The sequence below is a fragment of the Bufo bufo genome, chromosome 8 (genome assembly GCF_905171765.1).
Source record: "Bufo bufo chromosome 8, aBufBuf1.1, whole genome shotgun sequence".
Classification (NCBI taxonomy): Eukaryota; Metazoa; Chordata; class Amphibia; order Anura; family Bufonidae; genus Bufo; species Bufo bufo.
The window spans coordinates 22,555,857-22,577,125 of NC_053396.1; the positions used below are offsets into that span (position 1 = coordinate 22,555,857).

A 21,269-nucleotide genomic window follows, 5' to 3' on the forward strand; every position below is an offset into this window, starting at 1 on the left:
GTGCTGCCAGATGCGTCAAGAAGCCCCTTGGGACGAAGGCCAAGTCGCCACTCGGGTATATATTGGAAAACGTGTCTTAGCTTGTCACTGTGGAGTGATCAAGCTGGTAGACGATCATAAGGCGCATTACCACGACCCGGTACAGGATACAATAAAGTTTATTTTGAGACAACGCGTTTTGGGGTCTCGACGGCCCCTTTATCAAGTCTGTGTCACCCTAGTTTTTTGTGCAGCTGGGTGTGTACTGCCTGGTTTCTTCTAAAAAAAGGCGCATGTCCGTACCTTAATTTTGTTCTTGTTACACTTTGAGTGAGTGTAGCGGTTCACCGCTACAGTCCTATGTGTGGCACGTGTAGAAAGGGCGCGCAGGCTGTCACAGCCAATCCCAGCTCCAGAGTGGGTAAAACAGAGTGACCCATGCAGATCCTAGTCCTTCATCTACCTTCTGACATCGACTAACATCACGACCGCCCGCTGGACACGGGCACCCCGCCATCTTGGATTATTCCTTCAAAGACTTTATCTTTTACTGGACTTTACCATGGTAATTCTGAACTTACAGACATTCTATTCCCTTCCACCTCTTACCTATTTCTATCCAACCAATCTGTTCGACTGGCAGGTATATTTATCTGTCAGTTTTAATGTATATATTTTTTGTGTATAGTTTTTAGAATAAAACTAACGATTTAATCGTTCCAGTTTTGCCCTTGTTATTTGATTATCTGGTCTATGCTAAGAACTCTGTCCTCAGAAGAGACATACTTTTTTAAAATATTTTTATTTTACCGATTGTATCATGTATCAGCACACCAACCAATCCTAAACGTCTACTGTGCTCACAGTGGATTCGCCTCCAGAAGTCTCTAGTGGATGAGACCTGTATGGCAACTGTGGCATAGTACGACAAGATTGGCGGGTGGTTGTCACACACCCTTACCAGCCTATCGTGGTTATGCAGGTGTTCACCCTCACGATCTTGAACAAAGAGGGGGGGGCATATGTGAGACAGTGACAGGTGTCACACAGGTTAGAGGCAAGGAAGGGGTGGATAGTGCAGTCCACACCCCTATTCCACCACAGGTGAGACCAGCCGGAGGTACTCAGGCTGGCATAAAACACCTCCCATGGTGTCAGTAAGGAGGGAGTGTGTTACCCGTGGACAGAGGACTGGAGGCTCTGTGAATGTGGTCTCAGCCAGGCAAGGCTGAGGGACCACGAGGCTGGGGGATAGCCTGGACTGACTTGTTACAGCCTGGAAGTGAGCTGGACTACTGGCTAATAAAGCCGCATGTGATGACTGTGTGTGAACGGTGCTTTAGTTGAGTCAGGGATTTCACGGTGTTTAGGTCGAGCCCAGACGGGCAAGGTGTTTATTTATTATTGTTTTGTTCTATTTTTGCTGGGGTGCCACAATAAATGCATTGTTTGGACCTTGAACCTTGTGTCCTGAAGCCATATCTGTGAGGATGATCCCCTGAAAGAAAGCTACCCCTCACACTGTCTATTACATGCTTGTAATATTTTAGTTGTCTATTACAGTATATGTGTGTCATTTGTATTTACCTTTGCATTGTGTGAACACAGCCGTAGGTCTAATGCACACGATCGTTGTTGTTTTGCGGTCCGTTTTTCACAGATCGGTTGCTACGTATATGAGTTTTTTTTCTCTCTGATTTAAGTCGTCTTCCGTTCCATTATTCCACAAAACATATCCGTATGGTTTTCGTATGCGATCCGTTTTATGCGGTTCGGAAACAGTAACTTATTAATCACCAAACACATGAGCAATATGGGCTGGGCATAGCATTTCTACAGTATGGATCCGCAAAATACGGATGAAATACGGATGATATACACAGTACTATACTGCTTTTTTCAATATGGCAATATTCAATAAAATAAGTAGTGCACATAGTAGCCTCCTAAAAAGGCTACAAACATTAAAAAAAAAAAGTTAAATATAAAAAATAAAAAAAATTAAATCACCCCCTTCCCATATAATAAAAAAATAAATACACCACTTAGCCAAAATGGTAACGGGAAAAAAGTATCAAAATTGCCTATTCACCTTTTTCATCTCTTCTCTTACCCCAAAAAATGGAATAAAATGTGATCAAAAAATTACACACACTTCAAAATGGTATCAACAAAAACTACAGATCATCCCGCAAAAAATGAGCCCACACACAGCTCAGAACACTTAGGGCTGTTTCACACGAGCGAGTCCATTGCGGGAATCACGCTCCGTGTGTGAGTGTGATCCTCCGCTCTGGACTTGCAGGAGCGCGTGCACTAGCGGCAGGACGGATCCGACAGGCTGCTCACCCGCCAGAACAGCCTGCCGGAGTCCCTTGCCGCTAGTGTGAAACTAGCCTTAACTATACAAAAGATATAGGGGTCAGAATATGGTGATATAAACCATTTGGAATTTTTTCCCCGCTTTCCGCCTCATGGTATGCAGGGCAGGCGCCACCTGTAAGGCGACCGAGGCAGCCGTCTAGGGCGCAATTTAGCAGGGGGCGCCGAAACTGTCCGGTTTAAAAAAAAAAAGTTTTTTAAGTGGCCTGTGGCGCCCCTCATGCTGCACCGCTGCTCTAGTAAGCAGGGCCGGAGTGCCGGCCCGCAACTAACTATAGGCAGGACTGTGGACACGTGTCACACGGAGATGAGCGCTTCCATTGTGGAAGCGCTCATCTCCAGTCATCTGTATCGTCGTCCTCAGTATCGCTGTATTGCTAGACTCTAGCGGATGTTTGATTATTCGTCACTCATTACATTTTGGGCTGAGCTGAGATTCATCTGGTGGTTATGCAACAGGGTGATGACCACATGAACTACAATTGGAATAGTCATATTTTATGGGCTATTGTGTTGTGTATCACCCCGGTGCATACTACTGGTATACTTGACATGTTTTCCAACTTCTGGCGGGTAGCAGCGACACCGGCCAATGGATAGCGGCATCCGGTTTTTCTGCTGACTTTTCATACCCTTTTCTTGATATCTTTAATATTTTAGTAATCATGATATGTTTATTATAATTAAATAAAAGTATATATTTTTTGAATACACTGGGCATTCTTTTGTTGTTTGTTCAACAACACTATAGGTTCAGATGGCTGTGCAGCAGGGCAGGGGAGGGAGAGGTGTGTTCCTTCCCCTTCCTCTGATAGGCTGCAGGCACTAGGCCGGCAGCCTATCAGAGGCCGGCGCAGGCGGCACGATGAAGTCATCGTGCCGCCTGAGCCCTGAGCCGTACAGCGCGGGACACAAGCCGGAAGAGGCCTGCATCGCATCGCTGACATGGAGGTAAGTATAAGTGGGTTTTTTTTGTTGTTGTTGTCAATACTGGTGGCTACTGGGCTGGCACATGATGGGGGGCTCTGGCTACTGGCACATGATCGGGGGGGCCTATGGCTACTGGGACATGATAGGGATGGGGGGGCACTATGGCTACTGGGACATGATAGGGGGGCCCTATGGCTACTGGCACATGATAGGGGGGCCTATGGCTACTGGCACATGTTGATGGGGGGGCTCAGGCTACTGGCCCATGATAGGGGGGGCTCTGGCTACTGGCACATGATATAGAGGGGGCTCTGGCTACTGGCACATGATATAGGGGGGCTCTGGCTACTGGCACATTATTGGGGGACATCTATGGGGGCACTTATTACTGGCACATTATTGGTGGGCACTATAGGGGCATTTACTGAGGCCACAAAGAATGGCTATTTTATATGGGGGCTCTGTATAGGGGCATTTTATACTGGGACACATTATGGTGGGTACTATGGGGAAGGTGGGAGAGGAGTACTATGGGGTCATCTACGGGGGCACTGAGAAGGGGTATTTTATACTTACAATTATGGGGGACACTGAGGGCATCTACTGGGGCACTATATATGGGGCATTTTATACTCGTACATTATGGGGGGCACTAGGAGGAAGGGGGGAGAGGAGCACTATGGGGGTATTTACTGAGGGCACTATATAGGGGTATTTTATACTGGCACATTATGGGGGCACTATGGGGACATTAGCTCAACTAGGGGCATTACAAGGGGGTATTTTTTGCACTGTCACATTATAAGGAGAATTATTTCTACTGGGGGGGCATTATGGTGGGCTTTATTACTCCCCCATGGTATGACCCCCTAGTAGCAGCACCAGCCTCCCCCTGCTCTGCTATCCCTCTGCCCCTTCTCCAAATCCTTATTATGAAATCTTTCTCATTAGGATAAAACACAACATCAGCTCCGCCGAGCCCCCCGGCCAAAGTGTGGAAGTGGTGTCCGAGATCCCCAAGGGTCAAGCCAAGTAATTGTAAGTTTTCATATGAAATATGTTTATGTTATACACAAATAGCCTACACTGTGCCCCACAATATACAGTTTCTTCTGTAAAAGTCATCAAGTGTCATGGGGGGGGCCTTATTGTTTTTCGCCCCAGGCTTGTTTCTTTAGCTATGGCTTAAGTTATGGTAGTTATTCTCCACCATTCTTAATAGGGGGCTTTATTGCAACATATAACTCTCTTTTAATTTAAATGCTGAGAAAGGGGTGGAACATATGTGATGTCATGATCTGGGCAGATCATCTGATAAGGGGGGCGGCAATTTTTATCTTGCCTAGGGCGGCAAAAATCCTTGCACCGGCCCTGATGGTATGCCATATTAAATGGTGGCATTAGAAAGTACAACCTGTCCTGCAAAAATCAAGCCCTCATATGGATATGTGAACGAAAAATAAAAAAAAGTCATGCTCCAAGAAGACAGGGAAGAAAAATTGAAAAAACATCCGGCATCCTAATGGTGTCATACCCCTGTTAATCACATATTGATGACCTTGTCGAAGTGTATTAAACACACTGACAACCCCTTTAAGGACTTACCTAGTCATAGCCTAGTCATAGCCCCTGAGACTTTGCCCAAAGCTGACCATACACATAAGATAGCTGTCATCCTGCGGATATCTCCGTGTTTCCCTCAAACACATGCCTGTTCATCTCAGCCCTGTGTATATATGTTATAAATGGAGGATGGGGGGCGGGGGTTGCTGCCTGGCAGCGGCTTATCTCCTTGAAAAAATCATATTGTTGATTTCCACTGCCTGATTCTTATGTCCCTTGACATCTGCTGTTGTGGAAGAATCCAGAAGCCCCGATACATGTTACATGGTTGGGGATCACCTGGGAGACATAAGACATACAAGAGACACTCCGCTTTCAAGACACATACATGATTGTCATGAAGGAAAAGCAACTTCTCTGAGATTTTGTGTTACCGCTCTTCCCTCGGGTGTTTCGGGTCTGGATAAAAGAATATTACAGAAAGAGGCGGAGTGGATCTATAGATTAAAAACAGTCAAACCTCAAGGTCTAAATGAAACCCTGCCATTTAACTGCTTTCTGTGATTTTTGGTAAGAGATCTCTGCTAACCTATAAGTAGTGAAGCGTCTATATTATTCGTCAAAAAGTGACAGGTACCACGCCCCTTTTATTGTTTACCAAAACCCCTCTCGTCAACACGCCCCTTTCGTCCTCTTGACAGGTCCCCCACCCCTTCGCCTCCTCCCACCCAAATCTGAATAATGCATGCCTGGACATGTCTAGAGACTGCGTTATATTATTATGGTAGATAGCGACCTCCACCCCGCCCATATCTTTATGATTATGGGGTTTATTAAAACATTATGAATTTGTCAATTTCTCACCTACACCTCAATCTTTTATAAATGTATTAATATATTATGAATTAGTCAATCTCTCAGTTGTGACCCATATGTACTTTATTAAACAAGTGTATGACACACCTCTCATACCACGTACAGCGCCCATACAGCGACATAGGGTAAAAACGTAAATGAGCGACTGGCACTCACTATGTGGGTCACAACAACGGCATTTATTAGCAAGAATTACAGCATAATATTAAAAAACATAAAATATCCCCCTAAAAAGTATAAAATCAGCAATCCACTGGTCTGTAAGTCCTGGATATAAAACGCAACTTATCTTAATGACTAAATAAAATTCAAATGTCCGCATGTAATATTTGCGAATTTAGGACAATTTTCCGTTAAATCAAAGCAATATGCATCCGGATAATAATTTCTATTCTCGAGTCTGTAATTCAGATCTCGATGTCCACAAAGTCCGCAAAGTGTAACGTTAGGTGCCTCTTTTCACCGTAGCTTGATTTAGTTAGGTGGTCAAATGCTGTGGAGAGATGTCGCTTACCGGTATCTCCAAGTGTCCGGCACTCTCGTTCCCCAGCTTTCCACACCACGCTGCCGCACTTGCTTCTGGCGTCCTCGCTCTCTGTTTGTAGATCACGTGTTCTTCCAGAGATATCGCGGGACTTAGTAGCTGTGTTCCGGTATCCAAATGCAATAGTGTTCGCAGCAAAAAGAGAAAAATGGAGCGCTCCAAATTTCAAAAGTTAGATGGTCTTGATCATATCCGGATTAATAATCGGGACAGGGATTTAACGCCAGACGCGTTTCGGGGACTTCACTCCCCTTCCTCAGTGGCTGAATCCCTGTTCTACATCACATCCTTTTATATCCCCACAAGTCCATTGTAGACTTTGGACTGGAATATGTATAATACATATTGCGATATTGATGCGTTTTGCATGCGTTTTTTGTATCATACATGCGTTTTTTTCTGTATTTTCATCATCACATTATAATAAATATGGACAGTAAAGGACAAGTTGCTACCAAGTTGCTTTTCAATAATAAATATAAAAATATGTAAAAATATATAAAAAATTTATAAAACCTTAAAAAATCTGCATATAATATATTAGAGGGAAAGGTCATTCACTCCTGAGGTCTTTTTCAATATAGAAAGCTGGTTTTTAAATAACTTAAAATAGCAGAGTCATCATTATAATTTCATTATCATCATTTAAAACTGTATCTTTTCAGACTGGTCTAATGTTGTATAGGGGATACAACATATTTTACAGCACAATTATTTTTATTTTGAGGGAGGTTTTTATTTACAGATCAGAGGAACCGCCATGGGCACCAGGTTTGCCCCCAGCTATGCAAACCTGTTTCTTGCACAATGGGAACGGGGGGCCATAGACCCGCATAGAGGGGGCGACCTGGTGCTCTGGCGACGTTATATAGACGATGTTATTATAATTTGGAAAGGAGACCAAGAAAGTCTAAATAGGTTCATATCTGAACTAAACATAAATAACCTTAATTTGGTTTTTATTCAAAGCCCTGAGAATGCAGAGACTGAATTCCTGGATTTGTCAATTATAAAAACAGGGGAAAAATATGTTTGTAAGACCTTTCAGAAACCCTCTGCTAGAAATGCATTTATCTTACACTCAAGCTGCCACTTGCCGAATTGGCTTTTGAATGTGCCCTTCGGACAATTCCGTAGGCTAAAACGGAATTGTACCGAGGGGGCACAATTCGAAGTAGAAGCCATGCGCTTGAGAGACAAATTCCTGGCGAAACAATATCCCAGGAATATACTAGAGGGTTCATTAGAAAAAGTAAGAAGGCTACCGAGGAGTTCACTCTTGACAGTGAAAACAGTACAAAATAAAGAAGTAGACTCCCAATTTAGGATAATTCTCCCCTACACAACACAAAGGAGGAAAGTAGAAGAAATAGTCAAACGTCATTGGCATCATCTATTGCAGGACAAAATTATAGGTAGGCTAATACCACCAAAACCACAAATTACATACACGAAAGCACCCAATTTGGGTATTAAAGTGGCCCCTTCCATCAAGACAAACCAAATTGAAACATCAAGCCTTGGAGGGTGGATGAACTTGAAAGGTTTTTTCAAATGCGGACAATGTATCTGCTGTAAAATAACGAAAACCCCAAGAAACACAAAGAAGGTTCTCTCTAGCCAAAACTCTTTCACGTGGGAGATAGAACAGTTCCTGACGTGTAATACAGTTAGTGTGATCTACAAACCGGATTCCAAAAAAGTTGGGACACTAAACAAATTGTGAATAAAAACTGAATGCAACGATGTGGAGATGGCAAATGTCAATATTTTATTTGTAATAGAACATAGATGACAGATCAAACGTTTAATCCGAGTAAATGTATCATTTTAAAGGAAAAATATGTTGATTCCAATTTTCACGGTGTCAACAAATCCCAAAAAAGTTGGGACAAGTAGCAATAAGATGCTGGAAAAAGTAAATTTGAGCATAACGAAGAGCTGGAAGACCAATTAACACTAATTAGGTCAATTGGCAACATGATTGGGTATAAAAAGAGCTTCTCAGAGTGGCAGTGTCTCTCAGAAGCCAAGATGGGTAGAGGATCACCAATTCCCACAATGTTGCGCAGAAAGATAGTGGAGCAATATCAGAAAGGTGTTACCCAGCGAAAAATTGCAAAGACTTTGCATCTATCATCATCAACTGTGCATAACATCATCCGAAGATTCAGAGAATCTGGAACAATCTCTGTGCGTAAGGGTCAAGGCCGTAAAACCATACTGGATGCCCGTGATCTCCGGGCCACTGCACCACAAACAGGAATGCTACTGTAAAGGAAATCACAGAATGGGCTCAGGAATACTTCCAGAAACCATTGTCAGTGAACACAATCCACCGTGCCATCCGCCATTGCCAGCTGAAACTCTACAGTGCGAAGAAGAAGCCATCCAGATGTCATCTCTTTCAGGGAAGACCCTGCATTTTTCAACAAGATAATGCCAGACCACATTCTGCATCAATCACAACATCATGGCTGCGTAGGAGAAGGATCCGGGTACTGAAATGGCCCATCTGCAGTCCAGATCTTTCACCTATAGAGAACATTTGGCGCATCATAAAGAGGAAGGTGCAACAAAGAAGGCCCAAGACGATTGAACAGTTAGAGGCCTGTATTAGACAAGAATGGGAGAGCATTCCTATTTCTAAACTTGAGAAACTGGTCTCCTCGATCCCCAGACGTCTGTTGAGTGTTGTAAAAAGAAGGGGAGATGCCACACAGTGGTGAAAATGGTCTTGTCCCAACTTTTTGGGGATTTGTTGACACCATGAAATTCTGATTCAACATATTTTTCCCTTAATATGGTACATTTTCTCAGTTTAAACTTTTGTTCCGTGATTTATGTTCTATTCTGAATAAAATATTAGAAGTTGGCACCTCCACATCATTGCATTCAGTTTTTATTCACGATTTGTATAGTGTCCCAACTTTTTTGGAATCCGGTTTGTACCTCGTCCAGTGCCCATGCTCTAGACAATATATTGGGCGAACTAAAAGAGCCTTGAGAGTGAGAATATCCGAACACATTGCTAATATTAAGAAAGGATACTTGAAACACTCACTCTCAAGGCACTTCAAAGAGGCCCATGGTCAAGACCCAACCGGGGTGACTTTTGTGGCCCTGGAAAAGATAGGCAAGCACTGGAGAGGTGGGAATCACATTGAGCGGATGTCAAGAGCAGAATCCAAACAGATTTACAATTTTGGAAGTATGATGCCAGTGGGTCTAAATGCAGAATTAGAAATTTTTGGCTTTCTATGAGTTTGGGTGGTGTGCCTCTCATCCAATGGGTGATCACATGTCTGGCCGTTTATCGGCGCTGTGACCCCCCTTGGTGATAGGCCCACTTCCCTATATCTACCTATACAACATTAGACCAGTCTGAAAAGATACAGTTTTAAATGATGATAATGAAATTATAATGATGACTCTGCTATTTTAAGTTATTTAAAAAACAGCTTTCTATATTGAAAAAGACCTCAGGAGTGAATGACCTTTCCCTCTAATATATTATATGCTGATTTTTTAAGGTTTTATACATTTTTTATATATTTTTACATATTTTTATATTTATTATTGAAAAGCAACTTGGTAGCAACTTGTCCTTTACTGTCCATATTTATTATAATGTGATGATGAAAATACAGAAAAAACGCATATATGACACAAAAAACGCATGCAAAACGCATCAATATCGCAATGTGTATTATACATATTCCAGTCCAGAGTTTACAATGGACTTGTGGGGATATAAAAGGATGTGATGTAGAACAGGGATTCAGCCACTGAGGAAGGGGAGTGAAGTCCCCGAAACGCGTCTGGCGTTAAATCCCTGTCCCGATTATTAATCCGGATATGATCAAGACCATCTAAATTACTTTTGAAATTTGGAGCGCTCCATTTTTCTCTTTTTGCTGCGAACACTATTGCATTTGGATACCGGAACACAGCTACTAAGTCCCGCGATATCTCTGGAAGAACATGTGATCTACAAACAGAGAGCGAGGACGCCAGAAGCAAGTGCGGCAGCGTGGTGTGGAAAGCTGGGGAACGAGAGTGATACCGGTAAGCGACATCTCTCCACAGCATTTGACCACCTAACTAAATCAAGCTACGGTGAAAAGAGGCACCTAACGCTACACTTTGCGGACTTTGTGGACATCGAGATCTGAATTACAGACTCGAGAATAGAAATCATTATCCGGATGCATATTGCTTTGATTTAAAGGAACATTGTCCTAAATTCGCAAATATTACATGCGGACATTTGAATTTTATTTAGTCATTAAGATAAGTTGCGTTTTATATCCAGGACTTACAGACCAGTGGATTGCTGATTTTATACTTTTTACGGGGATATTTTATGTTATAACTCTTGTATACAGAGAGATGTTTTAATATTATGCTGTAATTCTTGCTAATAAATGCCGTTGTTGTGACCCACATAGTGAGTGCCAGTCGCTCATTGACATTTTTTCACTTTACTCTGACTGATTGGGTGATCAGTCTCAGACTAGAGCACCTTTACCACATTGAGAAAGGTGGTGAGCTATCCACAACCACGTATTCTAATTTTTCTACATAGAGTAAAAACGTGTCTGGGCATGTCTAAAAATGTCTAAAAAGCACAACTTATGATAGATCCGTGCCTGGACCTGTCTGGAGACCACATTATATTATTATGGTAAATGCGTGCTTGGACATGTCTAGAGGCCCGCACAGCGAGCACCTTTTTGACAGTAAACGAATTGAGCACAAACAAAAAACGCTGAGTTTTAAAAACTTTATTGAGCAGATAAACAACTTGCAGAAAAGCGGCAATGTTACAACACATATATAAATACAAAAATACGTCTAGCTCGGTTACAATATACATTACATTAATAATATCTACACATAATCAGTATTCACAAGCTTAACCAAGAAGATTGTAACATTGGCGATGTCCTTCTTTTAGGTAACAGACTACCCTGTCTTATACCCATAGGTGTGGAGGGGGTGGTCAGGAGAGCGCGATTAGGTGCGACACTTACAGACGACTCATTCAAGTTAGTTTTTAAACCGTCCAGAATCTCTCTAGTTGACATGGGGGTTGACATGTGTTACAATTTCAAGGACAGAATCGTATTTATCAGCGGGTGTATTTGGCTGTTGTTGATGACCAGGATCAGATTGGTTAACAAGGTTTAAAGTCGCTAGCTCTTTAGTCTCCTGTTTGGCTAGAACCAAGTATCTTTGCATTATATCGGTGTATCTTTTCATTTTCACATCATCCGGCAAGACAGAGCTGTGTAAAATACCGTTAATTTCATCATCCAAGCGTTGTATCACGCTCTGCCTTACACCGGTCGGTGGTGTAAAGACCTGACTCATCCTCTTGAGCTCGTGTTTTGGAACCAAGTACATTTTCTCCGCATGATCCATTATTTGTTAAAAAGCAAACTCGTTATTAATGGAATTGCAAACCCTAATAGCGGTCCTATGAAACCACCTGTCTGATTCACTAAGCGCTTCTTTTTCATTATGGGGATTGTTTTATCGCACAGCCGCCTTATGGCTTTACGCCACTTCTTTAGTATCTTTTTCTGACGTTCCTTTAGCGGAATTCGTCCTTTTAGGATGTTTAAGGCGATCTCACCTATGGCTGCTATTAAATCATCGCTCGCATGGCGCAAAATAGATTTTCGGACAGATGGTGTCGCTTTTACAAGCGTTTTTAAGAGAGCCCAATTACGGCGTAATCTCTCCGACATCTTGTCGCTGATGTGTAAATGGTCTAGAATGCGCTTAACCTTCTAAATCTCACTTTTTAAAATTCTTATCTCTTCTGGATATACACAGCCGGCAATGCTGTCGGTAAGAACCCCGACCTGAAACGAAGTTGCTCCGGTGTAGTAGCCCTTAAATCCACTAGCAGGTGGCCATAAGGATCCCGCGTAGCGTCCTCAAAAGCATCCAAGAAGAAATGTGTTTTACCAGTATACATTTGTCTCGCTAATGTTAGAATTTGCAATTTATCACGCGGATTATTAATGAGAACCGTGTACTTGGTGTTTAAATTTATCGTTCTACTCTTTTTTCGGATTTTAATACCATGGACACGCCTACAACACCCTTTTTCATGCATTTTAGCAGGACTACTACACCAGAGCAGTCTCACACTATTCAAATACACTGGTGAACGTTCTTAAATACTTATATTATCACAGCCTGATGAACGTCTTAAAAGAAAAAAAGAAAAACTTTATTGTACTTTGTTTAAACTAGGGCAAAAACCTACATGTCACAGGGTCCATTCACACGTCCGTTTTGGTGTTCCGCATCCGTTCCGATTAAAAACGGAACGTTATGCGGATCCATTCATTTTCAATGGAATCCGCAAATAATCGGAGAGCACTCATGGTGCTCTCCGATTCCGTGATTCCGTTCCGTGGGTTCCGTTATTCGGATCCTGGAAAAAAAATATACCCTGTCCTACTATTTGTCCGATTTTGCGTTCCGTCATCCCATTCTAGTCAATGGATCCGTCAAAAAATCGGATGACATGCTAAAAGCATCCTTATGTCATCCAGATTTTCAGATCCGCAAAAAACAGGAACGTTTATCTGGAAAGGTAAAAATACTGACGTGTGAATGCACCCACAATCTGTGACCATCAGGCAACCAGACTTGAAGAGTGAAGAAAGGGACTGAGGAATAACCCTCTGCACAGGTACAAGTCTGGACCAAATGCCTGGCTTGCTAGCAAGGTGCTGCTAATAGACTGCAAGCAGGACAACAGGACACGGTCCAGTCTACTTATGGACACAGGTGTGCCGCGAGTGAACCTCTGAGATTGTTGCTGACCAATGCAGCTGTGTCAGCTGATTGCTGGCTGGAGGGGCTGTGTAGTATCAGCCAACTGACTGTACTGGGCAATAAATGTCTGGTCTATGATTACAACCAGTGCTCCACACTAAGGACTGTGCTAGAGTCGTCCTGTTATCAATAGACGGCACTCACACACACCACACGGCTATGTCTGGAACGGTTTGATTGTAGCATCACTCATCCAGGATACAATACACCGTGTGATTCAATTTCAATGTATGTGGAAGCAAGCATACCCTCATACACGTCAGTGTTTAGGCAAACCTCTCAACCAGCCACTATCTTGCGGTCAGTATCATCTAGCTAGGAGGTATACTCTCACAGCTCATGCACACTCTGCCTAGAGGACCGTGTCCTGAAAAATGACATCGGCTCTACGCGTTTCCATGTGACATATTCGCCAGGAATCTTCAGGAGCTAATTAAGAAGTGTCTGTATCAGGACAAGTGCCCCACACTGTTGTGTGCATATGGCCGGCTCTGCTTACCTGTTCACCGCAGCAATTGCAGCGGTGAGCAAGTGTAATTACAACTATGGCGTCTCCGTTCAATTCAATGGGATGGTTCCGTCTGTTCAAGTGGATCGGAGGGAGCCATCCCATAGAAGTGAATGAGGACACCATAGTTGCAATTACACCTGCTCACCGTTGCAATTGCTGCGGCGAGCAGGAAAACAGAGAAGAGAAGGCAGCGCTCTGATATTGATGACATATCCTGAGGATCGGTCATCAATAGTAAAAAGCCCGGACAACTCCTTTAAACCGTTCTGATATTTGATATGTCTCTGTCATTTTGCAGGAGATTCTATGGGAGATCTAAACCACATAATGTTTAGCACTAAAGATGAAGACAACGACATTGATGAGCGCAGTTGTTCCTCACTGTATAAAGGCGGCTGGTGGTATAGCGATTGTCACAGGGCAAACCTTAATGGACTCTACCACCTAGGAGAGCACACATCCCATGCAGATGGCATCAACTGGTATACTGCCAGAGGGTACAAATACTCGTACAAGCATGCAGAAATGAAGATTAGGCCTGTTTAGATGGAGGAACAGTCCCAGCAATTTGTGAATTTTCAAATATTTGTTCAAAGATTCTTGTATTTTCTAACTGCATTGATGGATGCCAAAGCTCAGTGTGGACGACCCTGACTGCACGGGCCTGGTGGGTGAAGGGTTCAGTTTGGCTGGAGAAGGCAGCGTGTATTGGCTGGTCATAGTTGTAGCTAGATTTTCCTTCACCTGGGAAGACTAAGTTCTCTGCTCTAGGCCTTTATTTAAATACCCTGACCAATGTGCGGTGGCCCAGCACCCAGTGCAAATGTCTCACCGACTTCCCCTTCCTATAGATAGTCCTTGTAAATAGCTCCCTATAGATTTGGTTCTAGGTAGGACTGGGAAAGTTTAGGCATCCTGGGCCCAAGTGCAAAAGCAATGCTGGGCCTCCAATTAACCACCAATGACTCCACATGCCACCATTACTAATGCTGATATCCTATATATAAAATGTATGTAAATCAATAAATCTATTATATTCCTACATTTTCATTGACTGCTTTACTGATATGAGTTTCAAAAACTTCAATTGATTTAAAATGGGATCATGGGCCTCATATATCACAACTGTCTACAGAGAAACCTCCCTCACCTACCATGTGCCATTTATAATTCAAATTATAATAATAGTCATTTTTTATGTCAGTGCTTCCCATAAGGAGAGCGCCATGTCCCCAAACTCCGACTGTCATGTATTATTAGGCCGGCACTACACGTCAGCGGATTTGATGAGGATTTACACTGGATCTGCACCTAAAATCCAGAACATGTACTCATAGCTTGTCAGCAACACCCCAGGCAAAACCGATAAATTATGTCTGGTTCAGTATCTGAGAGGGTGGAGCACGACCCACCAAAGGGAGCATCTCAAGACACTAGATGTGGCATTGAAGCCCGAGTAGGAGGGCAGGTCCACCACAGCAATAATGGCATGTAGTCTCTCGCCGGAATAAAGTCCCTTGAGCCCATCAGAGGAAATGATTGTGAAGACCCACCTTCTGAGTTTACAGGCCCTTACGGACCCTGTTTTATTAGGGGTCCATTATAGTGAGAGAATGGGCCCACCAAAAGATCCTCTGGTACTCAAGTGGGCTAGTCCGAACTTGTAGTCACTAAAGAAGACATGCTAAAAGGGCTATCTCATGATTAATGTTAAAAAAATAAAAAAATAAGAATATCATGAGAATCTCTTTCTAACAAAGCTAGAACCAGTCCTGTACCTGACATGAATCCAAAGATCTCTCCATTCATTGCTCTGCTAGAGTTATTTGGAGTATCTTTTCAGCTGCAGCTCTCTCCCTATAACGATGGCAGCAGGGGTGTACAAAAACTGAAACAGCGCCCCTCCAATCCCAATTTCTTAACTTAACCCCTTTGTCACAACGAATGCGCTCATTGCCCATGGCCCTTCGGCTGCCCCTCTCTTGCCCCTACCTGGTGCTGCCTGAGGTGATCACTTGGCCTCATTGGTGGTGCACCCCTGACGGAGGCATGTCCTTTGTGCAATAGCACTCAACCTATCACAGCTCAGAAGGCAGGTCCAATGTAACTGTCACAGCTTCTAACAGTAGACAGGGCCGTTTCTAGGGGCGGGCGGGCCGGGCGGCCGCCCGGGGCGCTGTCAGACGGGGGGCGCCGGCAGAGGCGCCCTCTTGTCTTTTCTCTGTCTGTTATTACTCTCGTGCCGTGCGCCCCCCTGGCTCCCTCCCTCTGATATCTCGCCTGCGCCCGAGTGCCGAGTCCTCTGTCCGTACATACAGAGTCCAGTCACTCAGCTCCGGTACGTGCGGGCGGCACTTACTGACGTCACGCGCCTGCTCCTCCCACTAGGCGGCGCGTGACGTACAGTGAGTGAGCGCCGCACTGCCTGCCTGTTACCGCCCGCCCTGAGCGGTAACATTGCTGAAAAGAAGCCTGCTGTGAGGATCCGGGACAGTGGGTCACTGGGTGAGTCGACTCGGGTGCAATGTGGTTAAATTAAATAAACAAACAATTTTTTTACAATGGGGACAGTGACACTGTGGATGGTCTGTGTGTGGGGGGGGGGGGGCACTGTGGCAGACATGAAAGTGGGGGCCACTGTCACTGTGGGGGACATTAAGTTTAATAAGGATCACTATGGACATTATTTAGAATGGAGGCTGCTGTGGGTGTCATTATAACTATAATGTCTGATAGGCCTAGTCCTGAGCTGAGTTATATCTCCCTGCCCATGCCCTGTATAATAATGTACCCATCCCTGATACCCCTTAGTAATATAACTAAGGGGTATCAGGGTACATTATTATACAGGGCAGGGTAATATAACTCAGGACTAGGCCTATCAGACATTATACAGTTATAATGACACCCACAGCAGCCTCCATTCTAAATAATGTCCATAGTGATCCTTATTAAAAATAATGTCCCCCCACAGGCAGGCTCTGCGGGCGGCGGCGCTCACTCACTGTACGTCACGCGCCGCGTGACGTACAATAGTGAGGTGAGCACCGCCGCCCGCAGAGCCTGCCTGTTACCGCCCGGAGCAGTGCTGAGAAAGAAGCCTGCTGTGAGTGAGAGCCTAAGTCTGTGGGTCACTGGGTGCGTCACTGTGACCGTCCATGCAATGTGGTGACACATTTTTTACAATGGGGAGACACTTATTTCATCGAGCAGTTTTGAGGGCGGGGGGGGGGGGGGGGGGGTTTTTTTTGACATTCGCCCTGAGAGAAATTTTACCTAGAAACTGCACTGACAGTAGATACAGCTGATGGAAGCTGAAGGATGGAACTGAGCATGTGTGACCACCTCAGAGATGTTAGTGAGGTGGACGGAGAAAAAAGGAAAATGACAAACAGCGGCTATACTAAATTTCTAATTAGATGTCATTATAAAAATATTAAGATCCAGGTGCTGGTTTGAGAAATGTATCATTTTAACTGGACAAGTAGTTTAAAGGGACAGTCTACTCAAAATGCATCTTCTGCAACGTTGTGGAAACATGTCATAAGAAGGCTTTGGCTGGACGTACCCTGTATATGATCAGGAAATTCTACTTAACTTCCCATCATTGGAGGGAATGAGTTAAGTTTGTAAAGTAAACAGTTGAGGATCATTAAGTCATTAAGCCTGTTGGGAAATATTTCATAAGGACATAGTTGGGAAAGTACAGCACCCTTGGGAAAAGCAGTGGGGGAGGGGACAGATGACATATATAAAAGGGAAGGGTATTGGCTATAACTTTATTTTGAAAGTACTTGTTGATTCTGGAAGACCGGTGTAAACTTCTTGAGCCGCCATGCGTGTGCCAGTACTACTACTGCTGGGAATGGTGTCCGGGCTCTGTAGCAGTGATCAGTCATGTCCGGGTGAGTACTTCATGAGCAACTGATCATTACTCTTTAGGCTGTGTTCACAGGTTATAATTGCATTGTGATTTTTGCTATGATTCTGTGAAAAATAAGACAACAGTAGCACAGATTTATGATACCACAGCCATTTTACAGCAATATTTAAAAAATAATATGAAAAAAAGAGAAAAGCAATGCATTCACATTGTGTGAACACAGCCTTAACCACACGTCATATATTAATAGAGTCAGAAACCAGCACAATATCAGTAAATGAACTTATACTGTGTATGAATGTATCTTGTATTTGTTCCTTTGGTCTTCATTTATTTCCATTTGTGTGTCTATTACATGCTTGTAATATTTTAGCTGTTCGTTATATGTGTGTAATTTTTTTTATTGACAGAAGTTAAAGTTTTAGGGATTGGGGACACCGACAAATTGTCGATTCTTCGAGGCTGCCCTGGTCATCCTGGCCTTCCAGGTCAAAAAGGAGATGTTGGGGCTCAGGGAGAAGAAGGTTGGTACAAACATAATAACTAATGATGTTTATGGAACTATAGAATATCGCCATATGTTTCATCCTATAAAATGAATTTACAATAAGTGAGCACACGTACCACAGGGGTAGTCCATGCGGCTGCTATGGGGCTCCAGTTTGGTTTTGACCCCATTGTGATGGATGGTGAGATCTGGCACAGGGATGTGGTGGTGTCAAGCAGCCTAATATTTACCTTTGCTGTGGGATTCCCATTGTCTATGTACCACGCTGAATGTAAGTCTATCGTATTGCTATTTTTTTCCAGGGCAAACAGGATCTGTGGGGGGACCAGGAGCAGTTGGACCTCCAGGAGAAAAAGGTTAGTAAAGAACTTTTACACATAATAATATATTACAATGTGAAATTCAGATAAATTTGTATTCTTTGGTTAACTGGAAGAATGGCAAGGATGCCATCTTTCTGGTGCCTTCCACTTTTAAGGATTTACTGAGCCATGGCTACTGAGATTTTTCCAGCGTCCGGACCTCAGGGGCAACATGTGGGCCATGGTGGGCCGATGGGGGTAGTAATAGTTTTACTCACGGTTAGCAGGGCTCCCTGGGCCGGCGTGCAGTGAAGGGAAGGACACACCAGTTTCTTCGGGGCACTTTCTGTTTGTCCAGGGAATCCCGCCAGATGGTGTTTGAGGTGCCCTGAGTGGAATGGGTTTTGGCAGCAGGGTCCCTGGTGTTTGTGACGCCAGCACCGTAAGGTGCGTTTGAGAGATGGTGTAGAATAAGGAGAGAGGCAGTGGTTGAACCAACAAGAACTTTACTTGAAATATTTGCCTTGATGTAGATAACATCAACGCAAGCAATGTCTTGGTCCATAAGATGGAGGTCAGCTGCAACTCCAGACAACAGGTACGGTGGGATAGTGGTAAACTGCAGGTTCCAACTCAATCTGATAGAGAGGTTCATACTTTCCGTATCTTGCTCAACTTGCTCTGAAACTTCAGCCTTTTGGTACTATGGATCTCCTGAACTAGAACTTGGCAACCAACAGGCCGGTCTCCCTAGCGGCAGGCATCAGTGTTCTGCTCCATTATTTGAACAGATAGCTTCAATACCATTAATCCATTAGTCTCTGACTCCAGGACAGTGGCACTACAAAATGAAGGGGATACAGTAGTCAGGGCTGGCCTTAGGTATTCAGGCGCCCTGTGCAAGCTAATCTTGTGGCGCCAATCCCCCACTCCCTCACCCCCCCCCCCCCCCCCGGTTCACCTAAACATACACAAAGAGGAAAACAATCTTTGTAACAAATAGTTTTTCACACAATCTCGGGCCGGCCTGCTGTAAGAGACCAACTGCGAGCTGTGTCCAGTGGCGGATCCAGAGCCTGGTCTCGGGAGGGGCTCTTCCAGATTATTTTCTGTCCATCGCCACAAAACAATGGTGCTTATAGAACAGACTACACAGTGTAGAGGTATACTGTATATTGTGTGGCACAGTGTATGCTATATATGCTTGGCCCTTGGGGATCTCGGACACCACTTCAACACTTTGGCCGGGGGCTCGGTGGAGTTGATGTTGTGTTTAATCCTAATGAGAAAGATTTCATAATAAGGATTTGGAGAAGGAGCAGAGGAATAGCAGAGCAGGGAGAGGGTGGTGCTGCTACTAGGGGGTCATACCATTGGGGGAGTAATAAAGCCCACCATAATGCCCCCCCAGTAGTAATAATTCTCCTTATAATGTGACAGTGCAAAAAATACCCCCTTGTAATGCCCCCAGTTGAGCTAATGTCCCCATAGTGCCCCCATAATGTGCCAGTATAAAATACCCCTATACAGTGCCCCCATAGTGCTCCTATACCCCTTCCTTCTAGTGCCCCCCATACTGTACCAGTATAAAATGCCCCAGTAGATGCCCTCAGTGTCCCCCTTAATTTGCAAGTATAAAATACCCCTTCTTAGTGCCCTCCGTAGATGACCCCATAGTACTCCTCTCCTACCTTCCCCATAGTGCCCACCATAATATGTCCCAGTATAAAATTCTACTGTACAGAGCCCCCATATAAAATACCCCTTTTTTGTGGCCTCAGTGGATGCCCCTATAGTGCCCCAATAATGTGCCAGTAACAAGAGCAACCCCCCCAATCATGTGCCAGTAATAACGGCCCCCCATCATGTGCCAGTAATAACGGCCCCCCATCATGTGCCAGTAATAACGGCCCCCCATCATGTGCCAGTAATAAGAGCCCCCCCATCATGTGCCAGTAATAAGAGCCCCCCATCATGTGCCAGTAATAACAGCCCCCCAATGTGCCAGTAAAAGTATTGCATATATATATAAAAAAAAAAACACTTATACTTACCTCAGTGTCAGCGATGCGATGCAGGCCTCTTCTGGCATGTGTCCTGCGCTGTACGGCTCAGGCGGCGTGATGACGTCATTGCGCCGCCTGCGCCGGCCTCTGATAGGCTGCCGGCCTAGTGCCTGCAGCCTATCAGAGGAAGGGAAAGGTACACGCCTCTCCCTCCCCTGCCTCAGCACAGCCATCTGTATCGCTGTCCTGAGGACGACGATACAGATGACTATGGAGATGAGCGCTTCCACAATGGAAGTGTTCATCTCCCTGTGCCCCCCCGCCGCCGCCGCCCCCTTCCGCGCCGCCAGATCAGGGGGTGCAATTGCCCAGTTGCCCCCCCCTGCATCCGCCAGTGGCTGTGTCGGGCGCCGGGCGCCCATGTTGCCATGGCGCCCTGTGCGGCCGCACAGCTCGCACACCCCAAAGGCCGGTTCTGACAGTAGTCATTGGGCTTGATTTGGGCTTGATCTCTCTCTCTCTTGTCTTTTCTCCTGGGGTTAGCCCAGGGCCACAAAGCTTAAGTGTCATTCCCTGCTCGGACGGTGTGCGGAGGTCTGTCAGATTGGCAGCACATGTCTAACCATTTGTTTTGTTTTGTTTTGGAATCATGCTGGATCCGCCTTCCTTCAGGTGCTCTGGGTGGGGTTATTGGCTTAAATTGCCTTCACTCCCAGAGGGCCGTGCGGGTGTATAGAATTCAGTCTGGCCTTGGATCCAAGGAAGGAAGGTTTGTCTGTTCCAGCTCAGATAAGTTTGGTTTCTGTTTTTGTTATTTGCGGTCTAGGCTGTTTGTGTGTCTTCTGCCCCTTCTCCCCTTTCACCATCTCAGGGATTCTAGGGTGTTTGCAGTCCAGGCACGAGGACACATTATTCCTACCATCT

General features: G+C 44.5%; 1 protein-coding gene across 2 annotated transcripts in view; it reads left to right on the forward strand.

Annotated features, from left to right (window-relative positions):
• Positions 1–21,269, forward strand: part of LOC121009278 (ficolin-1-like) — a 255,418-nt gene that overhangs the window by 221,211 nt on the left and 12,938 nt on the right. The window contains exons 1-3 of one of the 2 annotated variants that reach the window (XM_040442285.1): positions 17,456–17,551; positions 17,940–18,053; positions 18,340–18,393. In XM_040442285.1, the coding sequence (XP_040298219.1) occupies positions 17,482–17,551; positions 17,940–18,053; positions 18,340–18,393 (238 nt within the window). In that variant the 5' untranslated portion in view covers positions 17,456–17,481. Of the gene's footprint in view, positions 1–17,455; positions 17,552–17,939; positions 18,054–18,339; positions 18,394–21,269 lie in introns of those variants that run through there. The other variant, XM_040442286.1, reaches the window with a different exon arrangement.